At 35.8% G+C, this 22,908-nt stretch overlaps 2 protein-coding genes across 2 annotated transcripts in view; one reads left to right on the top strand and one right to left on the bottom strand.

Moving 5' to 3' along the window:
- The window catches only part of Cdc45 (cell division cycle protein 45), a 62,756-nt gene extending 52,298 nt beyond the window's left edge, over nucleotides 1–10,458 (top strand). The window contains exons 13-14 of the mRNA XM_081768619.1: nucleotides 2,806–2,882; nucleotides 10,233–10,458. Of these exons, the coding sequence (XP_081624745.1) occupies nucleotides 2,806–2,882; nucleotides 10,233–10,297 (142 nt within the window). The 3' untranslated portion in view covers nucleotides 10,298–10,458. The remainder of the gene's footprint in view (nucleotides 1–2,805; nucleotides 2,883–10,232) is intronic.
- Nucleotides 10,459–20,175: 9,717 nt separating this feature from the next.
- Nucleotides 20,176–22,908, bottom strand: part of LOC145691764 (potassium channel subfamily K member 15-like) — a 100,749-nt gene continuing 98,016 nt past the window's right edge. Inside the window, exon 3 of the mRNA XM_081767078.1 lies at nucleotides 20,176–21,454. Coding sequence (XP_081623204.1) covers nucleotides 20,920–21,454 — 535 coding nt within the window. The 3' untranslated portion in view covers nucleotides 20,176–20,919. The remainder of the gene's footprint in view (nucleotides 21,455–22,908) is intronic.

Genomic DNA, 22,908 nt, shown 5'->3' on the forward strand with positions numbered 1-22,908 from the left:
ATTTTTAACCAAAAAATCAGCGACGTGTCCCCCCCCCCAAATTTTTTCCTACAATTTTTTGAAATTTTCAACACGCAAAAAATAAAGTACGTACGTATCGATGATTTTGAAAATAAAAAAAATGCACGTTTACATCTAAATAGTATCTACAATCTGTGTACCTTTCCAAATTTTTCGATCACCCCCACCAAAATTAAAAAACATTCAATTTTGAGCATTATGTTACGATAATTCGGTAAGAGGAGGGGTGGGGGTCAAAAATTTTTTTGAGATAGTTTTAGGTCAAGGGTAACCTTTTGGGTCAATAGCGACCCAATTTGGATCAAGGGCCGATTTCACTATCTTACTAGGAAAAACCCTTTGCCTAACCGCCATTTTTAAAATGGCTGCCAGAAAAAGACTATGGCACACATTTTTTTTTTTTTTTTTTTTTGAACAGTGTTTTGTGACTATCTACCTATAGGAAACTCATGATAAAAAAAATCAGGAAAATTAAAAATGTTGCGCAACATTGCCTGGGTGATTTGAAATGGATTGACCCATTTTTTTGCTTCCCGTACGGACGGACATTTCTTCCTGCTGGTCTAGTGACTAGCACGTGGACCTGGGTTCGATTCTCGTTAGAAGAGCACAAAAAAAATAATTTCACAACCATTCACCTTTATTAAGCACTTTCTTAGCCTAAAGCGAGGACGTTGAGCTGAAAATTTCATTTTATTTTCGTTTGGATGGACGGACACACAGAGAGAGTAAATGTATAAAGGAGTTTTAGTAAACCAAACTCCTTAATACATTATGGCAGGATCTAGTAATTCACTTGATTTAGAGCACGATAGTTTAATGACTAAGGATCTGTTTTGTGTGAAATTATTTTTATGCTGATCTATGTACCAGATTGAGTATGAGTATGAGTAAGGGAGATTAATGGGGACGTCAGCAATGAGGCTATATGTCCCCGTCACGATTAATGTACCAGATTGAACCAGCCACTTGTAGCACAGAGTGGTTCGAAGCCCACAGAAATAGTAGATAGTCTTCAAAGATGTAAAGTAAATATAATCAACAAAATACTTACTTTTAGCGTCTAAGGATCAACTTCAAATTATAAATAAAGTTAATAAACGTAAAATAGTCTACAGTTTTATACTATTAAATACTTACACTAAATTAAAGCAAAAGTGTGATTATCTCTCTAACTAACTCTATGATGTATGGCGTGGTGGCTCAGTGGTAGAGCATTCACCTCCAGTGCGTGGGATCCTTCGTTCGATCCCAGCTCGCGCTGAATGATCTTTGTGGTGGACATACATCGTGGCGTGGGTTTACTCGGGGTTCTCCCATTTCCTCTCATTTTCTTAATTCCACCGTTTCATTCATTATTTTAATCATCATTCATTTCTATGACCTATGGAACCCGCAGGTTCAATGTCACGTTCACAAAATCTCTCCATTGACTTCTGTCCTTGGCCAACTGGATCCAATTTCTACTTTGCATTCCTATTTCTGCAAGATTCATCTTAATATTGTCCTCCCATGTGCGCCTAGGTCTTCGTAATGGTCGTTTTTCGATTGCACTTCCAGTCAAAACTCTAAAAGTGATTTTACATTCTTCCATTCTGGCCACCTGACCTGTCAACTCGCCTTCTAGATTTGATGACCTTAACATTGTTTGGTAAATGGTACAAATCATGCAGTTCCTCGTTTTGAAGTTTTCCCTATTCCCGTTCCTCTTTGGTCCAAATATTCGTCTCAGGATTTTATTCTCAAGTACATTCAGTCTGCGTTCTTCCCTCAGACTGCAGAAGCAAATGTGTGATATTAACATGAAGTAAGTTCCTTATATGACCAAAAATTGGCAATTAGAATCTAATTTTAATATACTTTAATGTACGTTAGTTATAATCAGCATAATAGCAATCTTTGAACTTACTGAAGGTTATGGCTGTAAACATGCAGGAACTAGAAAAATGATCGAATATTTACAATCTACACGAACTTACTTTTTAAAAATTAAAGATATAATTAGTTCGGTAAGATTTAAATGAGTCGTATACACACACAGTCGCAAAAATAAGTAAATCTGACAACAATGTACAGCAGCGATCTATAGAATTTTCAGAACATGTATAGAAAAAAAAATAACGTTGGTAATAGTTATAAATTTTTGTGTTTGTTCTCTTTTATAAGTATTTTATAGTAAATTTTCCTTTCGCATTTCGTTCTTTCGTTTTTCTTTGTGATGTATTTTACAGTTACACATATCGAATGTTGTTACACATATCGACCAAAATCACTAATCGAAGTACTAGCAAAAATATTTTTGTAAAAAGGGGCATATATCCAAATATTAAATTGTGTAATTCACTTATTTCATTCTCAATTATTTAATTTTTTTGTCTTAGTTTTGAGTACCATGGTGAAATCCTTAATTTTTATGTTGTAATATTTTTTTTTCTAAAAGAAGTGAGTACCATGGTAAAATCCTTAATACCTATGTTGTAATATTTTTTCTAAAAGAAGTAACAATGTATATGTTTCTGTTGAACAGATAAAATAGAGTATTAAAACATACAAAAGTCTTCAGCATGACAGTAGTTTCATAGCAAACTTTTAAACGAAATCTACAACACACAAGTGGCAACAGAGGTTAGCAATGTGTTAGCTAAATTAATATTGATATTTGCCGGTATTTGTCAGTATTGCTAATATTGGATGTAATGGTTAACTGAGCCTCGCATGTGTGTGTGTTTCTGAATTATACTTTATTTTCAGTCTAAAAATATTTTTTTATTCATTCTTTCGTAGTTTCTTTGGGAAAGCGTTCGAGCAAGCTGCGGAAAAAACACACTCAGTAGCGGTGTTCGATTATTTTGATACATCCGGTAAGTATAAATTGTGTTCTTATTTCTTCTAGCATCAACAAAGATTATTTTAGATTTTTTATTGAATAATATAGAACTATAATTGATTTCAAATTTAAATTAGTAGATCATGCATCTATGGGGTTCCGGTGCTTGTGAAAAGAGTTGCTTTCTTAGAGCTTCGTCGTTTTCCCATGGTGCTCTTTAGTTACAATCAGTGAATACATTTTAATCTTGACATCGATCACAATCAGCTTATATATATTTACCCAGTCTGACAACAAAATAATTAACTTTGAGATATGGTAGAGCAGCAACTTTCTGAGATTAGTTTCAAATGGTATGTTCGCAAGGTAGACCAGGGACTTTCTGAGACTAGTTACAAGTAGTATGTTCGCAAGGTAGACCAGAAACTTTCTGAGATTAGTTACAAGTAGTATGTTCGCAAGGTAGACCAGAAACTTTCTGAGATTAGTTACAAGTAATATGTTCGCAAGGTAGACCAGAAACTTTCTGAGATTAGTTACAAGTAGTATGTTCGCAAGGTAGACCAGAAACTTTCTGAGATTAGTTACAAGTAATATGTTCGCAAGGTAGACCAGAAACTTTCTGAGATTAGTTACAAGTAGTATGTTCGCAAGGTAGACCAGAAACTTTCTGAGATTAGTTACAAGTAGTATGTTCGCAAGGTAGACCAGAAACTTTCTGAGATTAGTTACAAGTTGTATATTCCCAAGGTAGACCAGGAAGTTCCTGAGATTAGTTTCAAATAGTATGTTCGCAAGGTATACCAGGAACTTTCTGAGATAAGTTACAAATAGTATGTTCGCAAGATAGACCAAAAACTTTTTGAGATAGATTACAAGTTGTATGTTCGCAACGTAGTTCAGGAACTCTCTGAGATTATTCTACTTACAGGTTTCTGTAATTCCTGAATCTTTAAATTTCCAAGCTTTCGACTCTCCCGTGGAGTCTTGGTCACGGAGGTTAAAAACAGGAAGAAAAAGAATAGAAACATCAAGAAATAAAAAGGAACGGACTTACCAAGGGAAAGAGCAGTGTGGAAAACACTTTGTGTGTTTTAGTTTGCTTCAAGAACATTTGCAGATCGCTGACGCACTTGACAAAGTGTTTTCCACACAGCTCTTACCCTTGGTAAGTCCATTCCTTTTTATTGCTTGATGTTTCTATTCTTTCTCTTCCTGTTTTTAACCTCCGTGACAAAGACTCCAGGGGAGAGTCGAAAGCTTGGAAATTTAAAGATTCAGGAATTACAGAAACCTGTAAGTAGAATGATAGTTACAATTCCTGAGTGTGGTTTTGCAATTTCTGAGATTACTTACAAGTTGTATGTTCGCAAGGTAGACTAAAAACTTTCTGAGATTAGTTACAAGTAATATGCTCACAAGGTAGACCAGAGACTTTCTGAGATTAGACATTGCAAAACCACGCTGAGGAATTGTAATTATCATTCTTCTTACAAGTTTCTGTAATTCCTGAATCTTTAAATTTCCAAGCTTTCAACTCTCCCCTGGAGTCTTGGTCACGGAGGTTAAAAACAGGAAGAAAAAGAACAGAAACATCACAGAATAGAAGGAACGTACTTACCAAGGGCAATTGCTGTGTGGAAAACACGTTGTCAAGTGCGTCAGCGATCTGCAGATGGTCTTGAAGCAAACTAAAATATGGCGGAGTCAGTTGGTGAGCCTTTTCTGTTTTTGTTGGAAGGTTGTCAACTTATGTTATTTTTATTATCATGCCAACGCTGTGAAAATTTTGTGATAACCGCCTCCCATTCGTCACTCAGCCATCCCTTGTCTAAATTTTTTTAAATAAATAAATAAATTTTCAAAAACCAGTGTCTACTTCATTTTTAGCTGCAAATAAAATTCTTGAATCTTCTACCCTATGTTGGGATCTGTGTAATAACTCTTAAATTTGGTGTTCTTTTCTAAAGTTTAAGGTGGTTTTAAAGCTGTACGTAAACCGTATTCCGTATAAATTCTATTTAATGCAGTTGTCAATCTAGGAGAAATAGACAATCCTATCCATCTTTTATCCTTCATGTCGGTTTCAGGTTTATCGGAACTTAAATTCTTTTCAACTCGATTATACCAATTATTTAATAATGGAGCTGGGTGTCCGTTCAGGTTACCAAGTTTCATCAATATTCAATCTCTCTCTGTAAATCTGTTTTTTAAGGAAGAAAGACGTATGGCTCACAAAAAAATTCTTCCTAATATTTGCTTTGGTACCTGCTGAATGTGTAGATTTATAATGAATGTATTGTGTACCTGTTGTTGGCTTGTGGTGGACACTGGTAATAAATTTGTTGTTATGCCTTTTTATATTAAGGTCTAGATACGTAAGATTGTCGATCTTTTCTTTCTTAACCGTGAATCTGAAATTCCTATGAATATTATTTAATTCTTTTAATAAGTAATCCAGTTGTGTATCGACCTTGTACAAGAAAAGTACATCGTCAATATATCTATAATATCGTATCATACCAAGTTTCCGTTCTTTCAAAATTCTACTTTCAACCATGTGAAGTTCTAGATTAGCTGACAATGGTGATAATGGGTTTCCCATAGCCAAACCTTCAGCTTGATGATATGTATTACTTTCAAATGAGAAAATATTGTATTTAAGGCAACATTCAAGAAGACTAAGAATTTCATTTACTTCGGGAGTACTAAGGTTTTTACTGTACAAGATGTTAGTAACCTATTCAAAAACTAATTGCAAAGGAATAGACGGATACGTGTCAACTACATCAATTGAGGCTAATATAAGAAGGCATAACAACAAATTGATTACCAGTGTCCACCACAAACCAACAACAAGCACACAATACATTCATTATAAATCTACACATTCAGCAGGTACCAAAGCAAATATTTGGAAGAATTTCTTTTTGTGAGCCATACGTCTTACTTCTTTGAAAAACAGATTTACAGACAGAGATTGAATACCTGATGAAACTTTGTAGCCTGGACGGTAGAGACCGGCACGAGCCGAATGTTTCGGCCCGAGCCCAATCCAGCCCGAATGTACCTAGGCCCGGCCCAGCCCGGGCCGGAAAAGGTTTGGAGATTTTCGGCCCGAGCCCGGCCCGGCCCGATAAGTTTTTTAAAATTCTTGGCTCAAGCCCGGCCCGGGCCCGATAAATTTTAAAATTTTTTGGCCCGACCCCGGCCCGATAATTAAAAAAAAAAAATTAGCTCGAGCCCCGATCTTTCTCAAAATTTAGTATTAAACTTGACCTAACCCTCAGAAATATTTTTTAAACTCTGGTTCACAACCTGACGCTTCTCTCCCGAATGGTACCATTGCCTCCTAGAACTTTGCCTGTCATCGAGAGAACAAAAACTCCATTTCCTGTAACAAAAATCTAACTTAATTGATTTTTAGCATAAAGTGAAGATGGCAATATTGTTTAGCGACAGGCAAAATTTTCCCACCCCTTGTCATATTTTGGGTTCAGTGAAAGTCAAGGTCAGAGCTCAATTTACCGCATAATGCCTGCAATCCTCTATAGTGAAAGTGGAGCCGCTAAGCAATACAAACTGTAAATAGCTATTGCATTCATTGTAACATTTTCACGGGCACACTTCTTCAACGTTTGGCTTTATTCCAATTATCCTTTAACGAAAGTCAATAATTGTTAAAGAATTGCAATTAATCGGCCCCAGCCCGGACCGACCTGAAGAGAAATCAGTGTCGGCCCGCCCAAGCCCGCCCGGCCCAAAAGAATAACAAAGAGTCGACCGCCCGTGCAGGTCTCTATTGGACGGACACCCAGCTCCATTATTAAATAATTGGTATGATCGAGTTGAAAAGAATTTAAGTTCCGGTAAACCTGAAACCGACATGAAGGATAAAAGATGGATAGGATTGTCTATTTCTCCTAGATTGACAACTGCGTTAAATAGCATTTCTACACAACACGGTTTACGTACAGCTTTAAAACCACCTAAAACTCTAGAAAAGAACACCCAATTTAAGTTTTATTACACAGATTCCAATGAAAAATCGGATATTTACGAAATAAAATGCAGTTGCCAAGAGAGTTACATAGGCAAAACGAAAAGAAATTTAAAAGTCCGAGTAAAGGAACATATTAGAGATTCGAAAGCGGAAAATCCGGTGTCAGGTTTATCGAAACATTTAGAAGAAACCAACACAGGGTAGAAGATTCAAGAATTTTATTTGCAGCTAGAAATGAAGTAGAGACACTGGTTTTTGAAAGTTTATTTATTCATTAAAAAAAAAAAAAAAATCTAGACAAGAGATGGCTGAGTGACGAATGGGAGGCGATTATCACAAAATTTTCACAGCGTTGGCATAATAATAAAAATAACATGAGTTGACAACCTTCCAACAAAAACAGATAAGGCTCACCAACTGACTCCGCCATATTTTAGTTTGCTTCAAGACGATCTGCAGATCGCTGACGCACTTGAGAACATGTTTTCCACACAGCTCTTGCCCTTGGTAAGTCCGCTCCTTCTATTCTGTGATGTTTCTGTTCTTTTTCTTCCTGTTTTTAACCTCCATGACCAAGACTCCAGGGAAGAGTCGAAAGCTTGGAAATTTAAAGATAATGTTCGCAAGGTAGACCAGGAACTTTTTAAGATTAGTTACAAGTAGTATGTTCACAAAGAACACGTGCCACCATTAGGAAAGACAAATAACAATCTGTTGGTTAACAGTTTACTTTGTTACATATACAGTATGGAAATAAGAATTTCTTCCAGCAAAACAAACTGTCAATTATTATTAACAACGATTGATATTTTTAAAGCATCACGTAAGTTATATTTATTTCCTCTCAAAAACCTTACGTGATAATATACCCTGAAGCATATTATCTTGTTTAGCTTACTTTAATGTATCTACTGATATGTCTTACATTTTAACGATGTTTTAGGTAAACAGAAATTAGAAGTTAAGAATACCTAAAAATTTTAGGCTATATCTCGATAACAATAGTTTGTACTATTGTCTTACGAGTAAAGGGTGTTTCAAAATAAATGTCGGGGTTTAAGACTTTGTAGTATTTAGTAAATTTAACGTACAATTATAAATAATGCATCAAATGAAAGAGCAACTCAAATAGTTTTTGCTACAAGCGTTCAATGTAAGCACCATTCGTCACACGGCACACATCGAGTCGATAAGCGAGAAAGGCCCATCCGCCGAGATATGACAGAAAACACATTTCATTTAGGGGAGTCTTGTTGCAACAGCACTATCTCTTGGGGATTTGCTGACTCCTAGATGTGAACATCATGAGTGTTCACATCGCCACTTAGGTGAAATGTCTATTCATTACTGAAGACGACATGATCTAGAAAAACTTCATCATCATGCAGTAGTATTTCATTTACAAATTTGGCACGTAAAACCGTAGTCTGTAGGCTTTAGAGCTTGTAGCAACTGCAAGCAATAAATTTGTAGTTATAAGCGTCTCCTTAAAATTCTCTACACAGACGGTTGCACTGTAACTATAGACCGAGTCTTTGTAAAATATAAAACACAAAAAGCTTCGTGCTCACTAGTAGCGACCTTTGCTACTAGCGCTTTCTAACGGCAGACAGAGGAAACACTGCATGTGCATGCGTGCGTCCAAAACTGTTTGAGTTGCTCTTTCATTTGATATTATTTATAATTGTAACTTAATTGTAATAAGTACTACAAAGCCTTAAAACTTCGATACTCATTTTAAAATACTCTGTATTTTAATGTATTTCACTATCAGTTTCACCCCAGTAAGTACCATGGATCTCGTACATGATCAGTTTGGAGGTTTACAAAGTAACCGTTTTTTCTGTCTAATCGAAGACTGCATGACCCACGTATATCCCTTTCTTCAGTTTAATAAGGTCTACTGATTGGTTTATGTCTTATCTTTGGACAATTTTTCCCGTTAAATGCTAATAAAATATAGAATTAGAAAGAAAATATACATTATGTGGTCAGTTATGATTAACATTGATACATGCTGTATAGCTTACGCATAGTTGTAGATAATATTCTTAAGTTCATTACTGTTTTTATTTCTTTCAAATAAAAGTTTGTTTTCCGTTTTCATTTACCAAAAACTATATAGGCTGTTAAATGTAAGTATCTGCCTGCTTAAGTGTAGTGACCCACATAAGAGAGCAGTATTGGCATAGTGTTTTGTTAATAACAAGTCATTCGTGAGTTGTGCTGGAATGCATAGTATTTAGTGCATCAGTGAAACTCAAAGGTCAAATTGGCAACATACCTTACTAAAAGATCCGCGTACTTGAGTTCCTAAGAAATCCGTTGTATTTTGATGCACATATTGCGCGCTGATTCCAGACAGTACACAATTCTTCTTTTTCTTTGGAAATAGTCATTTGTGGGTGACCTACTACTTCTGACGTGGCTTCCGCTCTGACTTATGAATAATTTAAAATATATGTAGAGTTATACCAGTCAGAAAACATCGTATATTATTTAGTGGCAACTAAATAGTAATTTAATAGCATGTCTGTTATTGTTTTTGTTAAATATTTTTACATGATTTTTGAGGCTTTTATCAGCCTTGACCATTGACTGTGACTAATCGCAACCAAAGCTGGCACATTACCTAACTAGGGTATCAGTCATCTTCGTGTCATTTATGATCCAGATCAGTCAAGCCACTCCAGAGAAAGAAAAGTATACAGATTGATGACAGGATGGAAGACAGAGTCGCTCACCTTAGGAGTCGCAAAATGTCGGGGCCTATATAATGAGAGTTTAGTTACTCATCACATGTACTTTTAAATGTCACTACTAGATCTTATTAATGTAGGATATGAACATTCCCTCCATGATCCATGACAATGATGCTTCTGCTTCTATAAACTTTTTTAAAGTAGTACTTTTCACTTAAAATTACTTTCTATGGTTTTAAGCTCTACCTAGGTAGTTAACCCCCGTCTTGGATAAGGCATGGTTTAAAGATTTTTTTTTTTTCGTGTAAGTGACAGTTTGTGTGCAAGAGTTTAGTTACTTAGTGGTAGTTTAATGTTTCAGCTATTTTTTCTCGGTTACTTTTTCCCTCCCCTTTATGGTCACCCATGTCATAACATGCCCTTTTTTTTGTGTGTGTGTGTATGTAAATAGGACATATTGTGTTCTAGCATATCTAAAAAGTATCAACGTGTACACTAGTACAAGGTCAGTTCATCATCTTCTAACTTCACATTAACAGGAAGTGTGAGAGTAAGTGTTACTGATACAGATTCTACAGGATCTGCTTCAATGGTTCTAAACTGAGAATTGAGTTGCATTGTTATACAAAAATCGTTATGCTAAGATGTTTTTTTCTTTTCTTTCTTCTTTTCTTTTCAGTTGTCGAGTTGAAAACAGAAGATAGAACAAAGTTCTTTGATGCACTTACGGTACTTTTGAGTTAACAAATTTTAAACACGTTATATGTGAAACATGTCTTTATCAATTTGATTTTAAATTCGCGGAAAAAGAGATGAATTATTTTGTATCATTTATATTTGTATGTATGAAAAGTATTTTACGAAATACATTTTTTGTATAATAAAAGTTATTTGATGGTTAAAAAGTTGTTTTTTTAATTTGTTTATTTTGTATTGTTTGGTTTGCAAGATTCATAAATTAAATAACACATCTATTGAAGTGTGTTAATAAGGTGTTACACAGGGGGCTGGGCCCAGGGTGGAAAATTTTCAGGGTCGGCATATTAAAAAACAAGATTAAAGTATGGTATGCGGAAAAAAGGGGCTGTCCAGGAAATTAAAATTCAAGGGAGACATACCTAATACAATGTAGGTACCACAGCGCAAACTAGTTTTCTCGTTATGATGTTACAGCGTAAGGAGGAGTTGAGGCTATTGCTTATTGGGTGCCAAAGTAATCTGCATTTGGTAACTGAATACGAATAAATAAGGAAAGCGGTGCACAATTTTCTTAGGTCCAGGGTCCTGTAATACCTAAATACGGTCCTGATTATACATATTTAGCCACTGATGTGGATAATATAACCCGTATTTGTTTTTTTAAGGATCTTGGTGTAGTTCTCAGATGAGAATAATTACTTAGTGCTTCTATAGTATGTTTGGAGTGTTTTGCCCACCATATATCACTGACATTATAATTAATTGTGTGTGTAATGTATTTGCTTATTACATACTGCATGCAAGAAGAAAGAAAACACTGATTATACATGAATTAAAAACTCCAACCGGAAGTAGGCTCAAATCTTGCAAAAGGTGCGAGATATTGAAAAAGTAATCGACAAAATCTCCCCTTTATGGCATCTCTTGCCAATTTTTATCAAGACGTCTTTCACTTGTGTCTGTAAAGGGACATGTACAGATGTGAGGAATAACAAGGAGATTCATGCTCATATGTGAATGATGCGCTGTGTAGATAGCACAGGTTCAGCTAGTCTATATATTAAAATGCTAGGTTTGTGTGTTTGTCTCTAATCCTTTCGACAAAGAGATCTCGAAAACCACAAGTGCTAGAAACGTGCCGTTTTCACTGATCGATTCTAAATGTTGTGAAGATTGTCCAGTTCCAATTGAATTTTTAAAAAACATGCCCATTATTTCTATATTACATGTTTTTGGGATACACTGGAAATGTTGAAATTTTATAAAAATAAAGCATTATATCCTACGAGTTATATATTGCAACACTATATAGTTGTATATAGGGGTTGTATTTCTCTCAGGTGTTTGTTTCATGGCTAAATGATAATTAAAAACAAAGGATTTCCATTTCTACAATCTAAAATAGATCTTTATTTGTTTGGAGTGTTTTGCCCAATGAACACTATATATCACTGACATTATAATTGTGTATGTAATGTATTTGCTTATTACATACTGATACAAGAAGAAAGAAAATACTGATCATACATGAATTAGAAACTCCAACCGGAATCAGTCTTCATCTTATACAGCATCGGTGCTGAAAGGGGTGATTAATTCAAATTCAACCAATCAAGTATATTACAGAAATCTTGGTTGCATTTTAATGGTGTTTTAATGAATATTTGGCATTTCTTAACAGTCTAATTTACTTTTTTTAAAAAGACATTTTAAATAAAGATTGTTGCAGGACATACCGAAATTCACAACTGCTTGGAGTTCTGCTTTCGTTAGTTCACGGTAGCCTCTGTTCCTTACATCAGAATTTCAGGATCAATTGAAACTGCGATATGATCAAGAGGTTGTTGATAGATGAAGGTTAAGAAGATAAAACAAACATAAGGTTGGGGTGTCAGTTAGATAGAAGATAAAAACGCAACCTGTTCTATTTTCTTTTTGAATACTAAGTTACATCGTTTGGGTTGTGTTGTTAACTGTTAACTGTATATGAGAAATCAGTACCTCTAATTTTTTTTTTTTTTCACTAACTTAACGAAACAACAGAACACTTAATCTTCGAATATGGAGAAACTTTAAAGCTAAAGAAAACATGAATCTGGTTGGAAAATATGAAGGAAGGAAGGAAATAGACTAAAGCCACCATAGAGGCTAGATTTTAAAGTAAACGGAAGGGAACTAAGTGAAAAGGAAATAGATAAAACGAAAGACTTACTGGAATTTTAGTGGAGAATAACAATGGAAATCAACAGCTAAGAATTTATATAACTATATTTTAACTTAACGATAAGTTAACACTTCCGAAGAGAAGGAAAGAAAATATCGTGATCCTATAAAAAATATTTTTGAAGTGTTCAGGACTTTTTTTAGTATTATTATTAAAGAAACGAAAGAAATTGTTTTAGGAGAAAAATAAAAAACGTAAAATGTAAAACTTAGGGAAAAATGTAAGATCCTGCAACTCTATGTGGAAAGAGAAATTTGACAGCAGTGCCAGCTCTTAAGAGAAGTCACACCATCAAAAATTAAACTTTCTTGCTAGAAGCTAAAGAAAGAAAGCTTCAGACAGTTTCAGAGAGCTACATACAAGAATTAGTACATGAATTTGAAATTTTAACGATGTGATTTCTCCCAAGAGCCACAACTGGAAAGAATTACGTATCTGCTCCTATTTCTAATAATTTAAAACTGTTCTAAGATTTATCCAGCTATTGCAATCTATTGGGTCGATGCATAAGTTCGTGCGGTTCTTATATTTTATATTTTTTTCTGCTGTTAATTCAAATACAAATCAACATTGACATAACATTAACATATTCTGCGACTGTAACAATACATTGCGCTCATTTTACTGCCACTCACATTAACTCACAATCACTAAGCGATGTATTCACCTCCAATATCTATGACCTGCCAACGTTCAGGTAGCAGTTCAATGCCTCGCCTGTAGAATTGTTTTGGCTTTGACTGGAAGAAATCTGTTAGCCATTGGTCAAAAGAAGCTTTTTCTGTGCTGTTATTTTAGCAATTGCTTCATTCCCGTACACTGCACAAATTGTTCTTGCATCTTCTGCTGCACTGGATCCTCGGTTAAACTCGAAGAATAAAAAGTGGCGGAAATTATCACATTTCTCAACTTGACATTCCATATTAGTTTTTCTGAAATATGTACAATAATACGTTCACAATCAAGAAAACCTGTGTATCACAACACACAAACTCCAAACTACGGTAAAACAACGGAATAACGATAAACAATCGCCGCATTGTTGCCAACTCAAAAGAAAACCGCACGAACTTATGTATTGCTTTTTGTCATATTTTCTGATCACTCTCTTAGAATATAGTTTATTTACCTCAGATATCCAGCTATGTGAATTTGGGCCTAATTATAATTTGATACATTATGTTCTGTGTAGGAAATAATGCTTACACTAGTGAATATAATTCCCATCCAAAATGTTGTCATTGTTTTTGCCAAAGATCTTCCCTTCAAGGTGATAATTTGATCTCAGGAAATGTACGATACGATCGTCAAAACTATCATGAAACTTCCACCATGCTTCAGTGTTTGAAGAAGACAAGTAGAATCGTACACCTCTAAAATACATCCTGCTGTCGTAGCAATAGCCTTGTTTATTTTAATATCCTCTTTTATCACTTTTTCTTCTTTCTTTTTATTCCTTATGTTTTGTAGACAAGAATTCGTATAACCATATATATTACACAACGATAGACCAGTCCTGAGTAATTTCTACTTTCGTTAGGATGTGTCAAGTAGCCGGCTCCAATGATTTCTTGAAAATCTGTAAGGTCAGAAATAAAAGCAATCATCATAATACCTAATTTTTTCGTAAATATTGCCAGAGATTTGGTCACAGTTTAACGATGTTAGGTATAAGTGAGTGCTGCCATCTGGATATTGTGCCCCTAAACTGTCTATTCCACGCTGAGACGCGTGGCAGTAGGAACGTGTAACGCTGGAGTAGGACGACTTAGAGAATCGTGTTGCACTTATAGCGCTACACAAGGTGGACATGCCATCACCACGGATTTTTGCCATCCGAAAACGTCTGCAAACAACGTACAGGTCACTTCCTGACTGACTCATTATTCAGCAGAGAATGGTGAAAGCCAAACGTCTCCTACGCAGGAAATGATCACAGGACAATACTGTTTTCTGACAAGAAGCTGCTCAGAGTTTAGTAGTCCAATGCCCAAAATGACCGTACGCGCGCATTACTGTCAGTGAAAGCTGCTGAACGTTGTTCCCACGATACAAAGATCCTATCACCAGCATCAGTAACGGTGTGAGCTTCAACGGCACAATGTGGTTTCATTTTTGTGAACAAAGGGTGAAGACATAAGCTACCATGTACCAGTGTTGGAATCTACTGTAAAATCACTGAATACCAACGGTGGACCTTCGAACAGGATGCTCCCGCGCACAACACACACGGTCAGCATAGGAGTGGCTGCGGGCAAACGCCTCAAACGTCTGGCTCCTTAGCAGCCTGGATCTGGACCCGCTCGGTTACAAACTGGTCAAGCAAGAAACACTAACGTGAACTCCCTGAAACGCACTCTGGTCGAAGCGGCCTGCCAGTTCCCCTTCGACACTGTTCGTAATTCCTTTGATGAGTAGACTTCCCCGCTAGACTTCAGGCCTGTATCCAGGCTCAGGTTGGACATTTTGAAAACTGGTTGATGCTCTTCATGCTCCACACTTGTGTGTATCTTCTTGCAAAGGAATATCAATATATCGTCAACACTGTCTGCGTTTCATTTTCAAACTTCTGACAGTTTTTATGAAATAACTAGGCACTGTTAAATTCCCAAACGTACTGATGGCAGATAATAATTAAACAAGCATCACATGTAACACAAGAAAAAGAGAAGATACCAACATTTTAGATGTATATATATAATAATAATAAAAAAAAAAAAAAACAGGTAAATTAGACATTGCAAATAGGAACTCATCAGTCATCACATTATTGTGTTCAACCCAGGTATTTTGGGAATATTTACAAGATACCACTCAAAACTTTCGAGAATTGTAATATTCCGTCCAAGCCAGTACCAGTATAAGCGCCACCTCTAGTTTCCTCATGGTATGTATTTCAACTCAATTGTGAGTCCACATGTTTCTTACTTTTAGCTGGTTTCATTACACCGTTTTCTATTGTCTCCGAATTTCGAAATGGCTGGAGTAAAGTTTTTGCACTAAATTTTGTATCAAACTAACGAAAACTGCAGCTGAAACCCACCGAATACTGAAAGAGACTTTTGGTGAGTGAGCTTTAAGCTAGGCAAGAATATTTAGGTTGAAGCGTTTCAAAGATGACCGGAAGCCTGTGGAGAATGAGAAACATTCGGTTCAACCATCACCATATACAACTTTGGAGATGATTCGGAAAAGCTCCTGAAATAGTCCTCGAAAGCAGGATGCAGACAATCCATGTTGTTTGTAATAGAGTTGAATTATACGGGACACATGAACTCATTCTAGCGCATGAAATGAATATAAGCTGAATTGCAGCGACATTTGTTCCTCGTGATGGACTTCCTGCGAACTATTGTCTCCCACCCACTCGACTCGTCTGACCTAGCCCATTGCTATTTCTACTTGTTCTTTAAAATGAATTTCCAATTAAAAACTGGCGTTTTAATTATATCGAAGAGATCCAAGCAGAATTGCAACAACTCTTGAATACACTATAGCCAGCCGTCCTCCAGCAATGCTTCAAAAAAATAAATAAAAAAAAAAAAAAATCACTGGAATCGTTGCATACGAATCCAAGGTGAGTACCTTGAAAATGGAGTGAAAATTAGGATTTAAGGCAAGTTTTCTGATTTTTATGGAAAAATCTCAGAATTTTTGGGTAACATCTTGTATCTGTTGGTTCAAAAAAAAATATTTAAAATGCCTACGTTTTTTATATTTAACGTTGTACTTTAGTACACTCGGAGAGATCTAACTTCGATTTTTAACAAAACTCGGTTTGATTTTGCAACTTACTGCCAGTCAAGTTCTCTAAGCACACTTTTCACAGTTCTCTAAGGAATCGAATTTAATTACATGATTGATCATATAATGTGTTTCCATTTATCAATTTAATTTCAACAAATTTTACATAAAATGAAGAGGGTATACATAAGTGTATAGAGTATGCAAGAAATGTAGTCAGTACTATGCGTAGAAATTATTTTCATACGTTTAATAATATTAGAAAACTTTTATAATAAAACATTGTTCATACAAAATCATATTTCCAGGCAACTATTTCTTTTTTTGCTCAGTTTGAAGTATTATTGGAATTTTCAATATTTTTACCCTTATATATACATATATTTTAAATGTTAGTATACATGGAAATTTGTAATTAAGCTTAACATGTTTTGACTACATGATTTTTTCTTTCTTTCTTCTCACCAGAACGAAAACATTGGCCTGTTAATCTGTTTTTGGTAGTTTGTAAACAGAAATTATGTGTGGATTTTAGGAGAAGAAAAGTTTAAAATTAACTTGCCACAAAACTGACAGATTTTTGAGTAAATTCGAAAAATCTTGAATAGAAACTCTTGGATGTCAGTTTATTGAGTAACATGGTTTCCCATGCAAATCATCGCCTCTGTTAAAGATAGTAAGTTTGAACATAATTATTGGTGTTCATAATTCATCTACATCGGAATTTAAAGAGAAATAATGGCCTTAAGGCGATATCATAGAAGACAGTTTGATTCATGCGCAGATGGTCCCCTTGTGATAGATTCTTGTTCTGAGCCTGATAATGTAACTTTCAACTTTGTATATAAACCAAGATCGTCACGTATTTTCGAAGAAATGAGACTTATTAGTTATTATCTGCTTTTAACATTAGTTGTTGCATTGTGTTATTGGTTGTGTTTGTTATGGGCCAGTGATGGCGGAAACGAACTGTATGCAAAATTAAGTCTCCTTGCTTTAGCAGTGCTCTTGGTGCGGTCTATGATTGGTAGCTGTTCGATTATCGTGACTTTTAACCAAAAAGTTGTAGCTTTTGTTTGTATTTTTATTCTACTGTTAGCTGGTTATAGTTTTATGTTATTAGTCACCCGCTACCGTTCCTCTAGGCGGAGCACAGGTTTACAATTTGATTCAGATGGTGGACATGCGGTGACTGAGTCAGAAGGAGGTCAATTGCCAGAGTCAAGTGAAAATGCCCTATTGCCTGAATCAAGTGAGAATAATCAGATGCTTGAATCAGATGAATATGACGAATTGCTCCAGTCAAATGAAAGTGACCAATTGCCTGCGCCGGATGATAATTGAGAGTTGTCTGAGTTGAAAGAAAATAGCCAATGATTTTATTTCTATGAACAAAGCAAACATGATGGTAACTTAAATTGCATTTTGTAAATGAAAACAAAACTCAGAAAGCTTTTCTGTCACTATTTGAAAAATAAATATGACATTTAAAAATAGTTAATGTTTATACACTTGGGAAAATAATATAATCAAATGTATTTTTTTGTAGTTTAATATATATTAAAAGTTGAGAAAGATGAGTTTGTTGTTTCTCGTATTTTTTTTTCTCGTTTGGTTGTAAATTATTTAAATATGAATACAGGTAACTTGCGTAGTCCGATTATTCGATTGTTTACTATAGTAAATACAAGTACAGTTGATTTACTTCTAACAATACCTTCAGAAATGTAACCAAAATTAAGATTTCTAAAATTATCAATTTTTTAAAGTACAATTTTGAAGTTGATAATAAAATAGTAGTGAATCAAGTATACTTGTCCCTGAAGGTTACTTTAAAATAAGTTACATTCATATTTGAATACTCTATGAGAGTAATTTTTTTTTTTTTTTTTTTTTTTTTTTTTTTTTTTTTTAAAGGAGAAAAGTTTGTTGTCCGTAAATGTACAATATATTCGAAGATATTTTTGAACTTCAACAATTCCGACAACGAAGCAAGTTTGCAATATTTTCTGATAATACAATTTGAAACTTTCTATTTTGATCCTTGAACCTTATACTTATTTGAGAAAAAACCCTCAGTCGAAGTATAAGAAAAGAATTTAGATTGCCATCTATATGTGTGTGAGGCAGTAAGACATTGTTTATCCATTTTTATTCGTGACAAACAAAAATTAACTATTAAATTTTATAAATAATAAACAACTGACACTTTATGCTCCGAAAAGGTTACATTCTCTAAAATGCCACTGCTTTTAGATCCTTGCTACGAACAAGAGTAAGTGAGTCAGCTTCACAGGAAATTATTCAGGTTTCATCGGCAACATGGTTATATATATAGTTGTTATGTAATTCATGTAAGAAACGTCGGGAGAGAATTCCTGACACTGAAATAAGCAAACAATGGTCCTATGAACATATAATATATTGGCAGTTAGCGAGGCCCGAAAGCATGGTAACATTAAGTTCGAATCGATAGATATCGAGAACCAATAAGCTTAGATATAGCAGTCTAGAAACTCTTGAGGTGACGTTGGTGTTTAATACCTACCTGCACGGTACATACACCGCTGGCACTTGTGTTCAAGACGCTACCGTACAGGTGTGCGGTCAGTGTGCTGCGAGTATTGAATAGAACAAGTGGCAATGCTCAACTAAAACATGGTGCGTTGTTCAAACCGCGAACAGGAACGCATGCTATTCATGTACGGTCGTACAGAAGGCAGTAGGCGTGAAGCAGCACGACAGGGACCGTACTACCTGCCCATGTGGATGCTGGTCGATTCTGTCGTGTACGAACACCTGTCATGGACGAACGTGTGTTGGAAGTTGTGGACAGTAAGCCAGGTTCGTGTACGATGGAACTTAGCCGTGAAATGCATGTTAGTTACATGACTGTGTGGTGTGCATTACATGAAAATGACTTGTACTCATACTACCTGCAAATGGTACAAGGACTGACAGAAGTGGATTTACAACCACGTGAATCATTCCGCCAGTAGTTCATTCAACAGACCATACACACAGGCATCAGTACTGTTCACTGATGAGGCCACGTTTGGAAGGGATGGTATCGTCAATAATAATAACACACGTAGGCAGATGCACAACCCCATGGTACGATCGTCACTCATCATCATCACCAATTTGGATTCAATATATGATGTGTATTGTCCATGATCAACTGATCGGCCCATATATGCTACTACGAAGACTGAATGGAGTACAGTACTTGACTTTCCTGCAGGATACACTGCCCGAATTACTGGAGAGTGCTCCCCTAGCAATTCGCCGCGGTACATGGGTCTCCCGCGCACTTCAGTGTAAATATTCGCCGGTGGTTGAACGACAACTTCCCAAGGCGTTGGATAGAGCGTGGCGGTCCAGTGAATTGGTCTACCCGGATTTTGGATCTAAATCCACTGGATTTTTATCTGTGGGGACACATGAAAAGTGTGCTCTATGATACTCCTGTCAACGATGTCAACTACTTGAAACAGAGTATCTATTATACCTGTACAACTGTTCGCCATGACACCTTCGAATGGGTTATCCAATCCATGATTGGGCGTTGACATACATGTATTACTGTCCATGGCGGATACTTTGAACTTCTTCTGCGATGTGCCCGTCGAACATATGTTTGTGTCTTTCTGCACGTCTACTTCGAACTTAGTGTTCTCACTTTTCTTCTCTCGCTAACTCTGTCAATATGTCCAATATTCTATATGTTCGCAGGTGCGGATCCATAGGGGTTTCTTATTTTATGTATACATGAAACCCACCCCAGAGTTTGGAGCTTTTAAAAGTAGCTCTACAACCTACCGCTCCCCCAAAAGTCCGTCCTGGATCCATCCCTGCATGTTCGTAGGATCTTTTTTTTTTTTTTTTTTTTTTTTTTTTGCTTATCTTGCATGAAATGTAAGAAATAACATTAAAAATCAATGGAATATTGAGAAAGACATTATGTCTTCACAAATAAGAGGAACCTGAGTAAGTCAAATTCGTATGATCATAGCTGTGACTACAGTTAGGGTTGCTAATGTAACGAAACGAGAAAATTTCGTGACGAGATACAAGAGGAAACAGACTTCTTCCAATATAGACAGATATACTTTCCGAGACGAGACGAAACAACCATGTCTTGGTAACCCTAGCTACAGTGTTATAGATTCATTGTTTGAACACACTACTGCAAACTCGTGTTTCAAAACTTGAAATTCATTTTTGAGTATGGCTGACATTTCAACGATATTTATCATAGTTGATGAAACACACACGTTTAGCCAACATTTATTAAACGGTTAATAAATCGATGTTCTGGAGGTGTTAATTTACAACCGTTAAAGTACAAACTATAAGATCTTAACATTAATAACCCCTATCGGCATGTATGCTATAGAAGTGGTAATAGATGTACGTACGGAAGCCGACAGTTGAGTCAGCTGAATACACTCTCATGAATGTAGGTATGTAACTCACGTGAAGTGTTTTTGATGGTGTTATTCTAGCATATTTAAACTCAAAACATTGAGCATTGAGCTGAGTTGAATTCATGCGTTTTGCTGTTTGGATTATAGCACATACCATATAAATAAACCAAGCAACCAGTCTATTTGCTGTTTTTTTTTTTTTTTTTTGTTTATTTTTTGTCGGTTACTAAAAACACATTTCGTGCATTGGAATTTAGAATTCTGTGTTTTTAAGATAAACTCGCGTCGTCACTTTCCCACAATTGTTTACGGATAAAGCCAATTTTTGAAAATACCATACGGATACTTGTGAGAACTTTTTCCTGCATTAAATGGAAGCACATTGCTAACAAAGCCATGCCCATTAATAGGTATACAGTACAAAAAATCAGTTCACCATCAACAGAGTCCACAATAGTCTCATTTTCTGGTTTATAGGCAGCATACCCAGGAACAATATCTCCAAAACCGATGGTAACAAGACTAATAAAGCAGAAGTAACAAGCGTCCAAGAAACTCCATCCTTCCCAAATAGAGAATAGCATGGCTCCACCTCCGATGAAGAGAGATATAACTGTTAAGCAGGCAACGACGGGGATTTGTCCAATAACTTCTGGAGTTGCTTCGTGTTGACGATGAGGATTGCTGACTAGTTCCAAAGCTCTTGTGGCAGCTGCTGCAACCACTGGTTTGACAGTATCATGTTTTCCATGGATTGAACTCGATGTGGATCTCTTTCCTGAAGTCGACTTATGTTTTGGACGCCTGAAAATAATTAGTACAAATTAAATTAGAACAATAGCCATACTGTAATTATAATAGTCACATTTGTTTTAATTTAAATTTATCTTGTCACAACTACTCTCTCCATTAGACTTGTGTGATTGGGATATCTTATACAGGGTGGCCCATAAGTAGGTATACACCCTTACATTGATCAAGTAAATCATTCTAGCTTATAGGTTTATTTACTTCGGCTGTTCCGAGCTTAAGGTATAAGTAAAAAGACATTAAGAACAAATATTAATGAAACTAACTAGGGAAGTACTAGAAGTGGTACGCGGGAATCTGCATGTATTATATATCGTTGAAAAGGTCACACCGAGTATACCTCACATGTATAATATCTCGCTTGAATGCGGCCTGTAAGGGGTGTGGCGACCACTTTAAGATCAAAACAAGGCACGCTTCGAAACACCAGAAAACGTGGATAAAATAGGAAGCTATGATGTAATTGTTTTGAGACGTGGCATATATAGATATAAAAGATAGCTTAATGTAAATCTGACATTAAATGTTTAAAAATGAAAATGGTGGATCCAACATGGCGGACACAAATTACAAAAAAAAAAAAAACAAGCTATGGATCTGAAATTAGGTATATAGAGATATTCAACTTTGCTATGTACGAGTCGGATACCAAAAGTGTAAAATTCAAAATGGTGGATCCAAAATGGAGGACAAAATGCAAAACCTGCTATGGAACTGAAAGCAGGTACTTTCCAGGTTTTCGTTTCCTAATCGCGGAGTACAAATTCATTGTTAAAAGTGCATAACGCATCCAATATGGTGTGCAAAAATTGCAAAAGTACAGAATGAACATATGTGTATGGATCTCGTCTCGATTTGGAAAAGCACATCTCGGTCTCGCATTAGAGACGAGACTGAGACTAGTCTCGGTGTCATTATCGATACTCATGAGAATGGACATTTGTCATACATATGGCTCACAAGTACACACGGCATAATATGAAACCGGAAAGACAGTTATGGAAGCATAACGATGTTTTAAATTCCAACGCGCACTTTTCATCTGTCATTGTTTGGATCTTGAAATGATATCTGCAAATATAGCAATGTACCCTACAGACGCTATTCAAGCGAGATGTTGCAAATGTAAAATGTACTTGATGCGAGCTTTTCAACTATATATAACGCATGCCGATCCCCGCGTATCTACTCGGGGGCGGGTGAGGGAGTTAGTGTAGTTATTGTCTATACTTGCAATCTGTTCGTATTATAAGACTTTCAGGAGCGCTACAAAACCTGCTCTGCACTCCTTGCCTCAATTTTGGCATAATTATACAGCAAAACGCGCTCCTTGTTTATTGTAAAATATCACCCGCCTCTCCTTGCCCCGTTATGTACTATAGGTATTTTTCTACTACATGTGTAAGTAGATTTTGAATCTCGTTTTGAAACAAAAGGTGATCATATTT

This window comes from Thermobia domestica, chromosome 8 (genome assembly GCF_964235325.1).
Source record: "Thermobia domestica chromosome 8, izTheDome1.hap1.1, whole genome shotgun sequence".
In the NCBI taxonomy this organism is placed as follows: Eukaryota; Metazoa; Arthropoda; class Insecta; order Zygentoma; family Lepismatidae; genus Thermobia; species Thermobia domestica.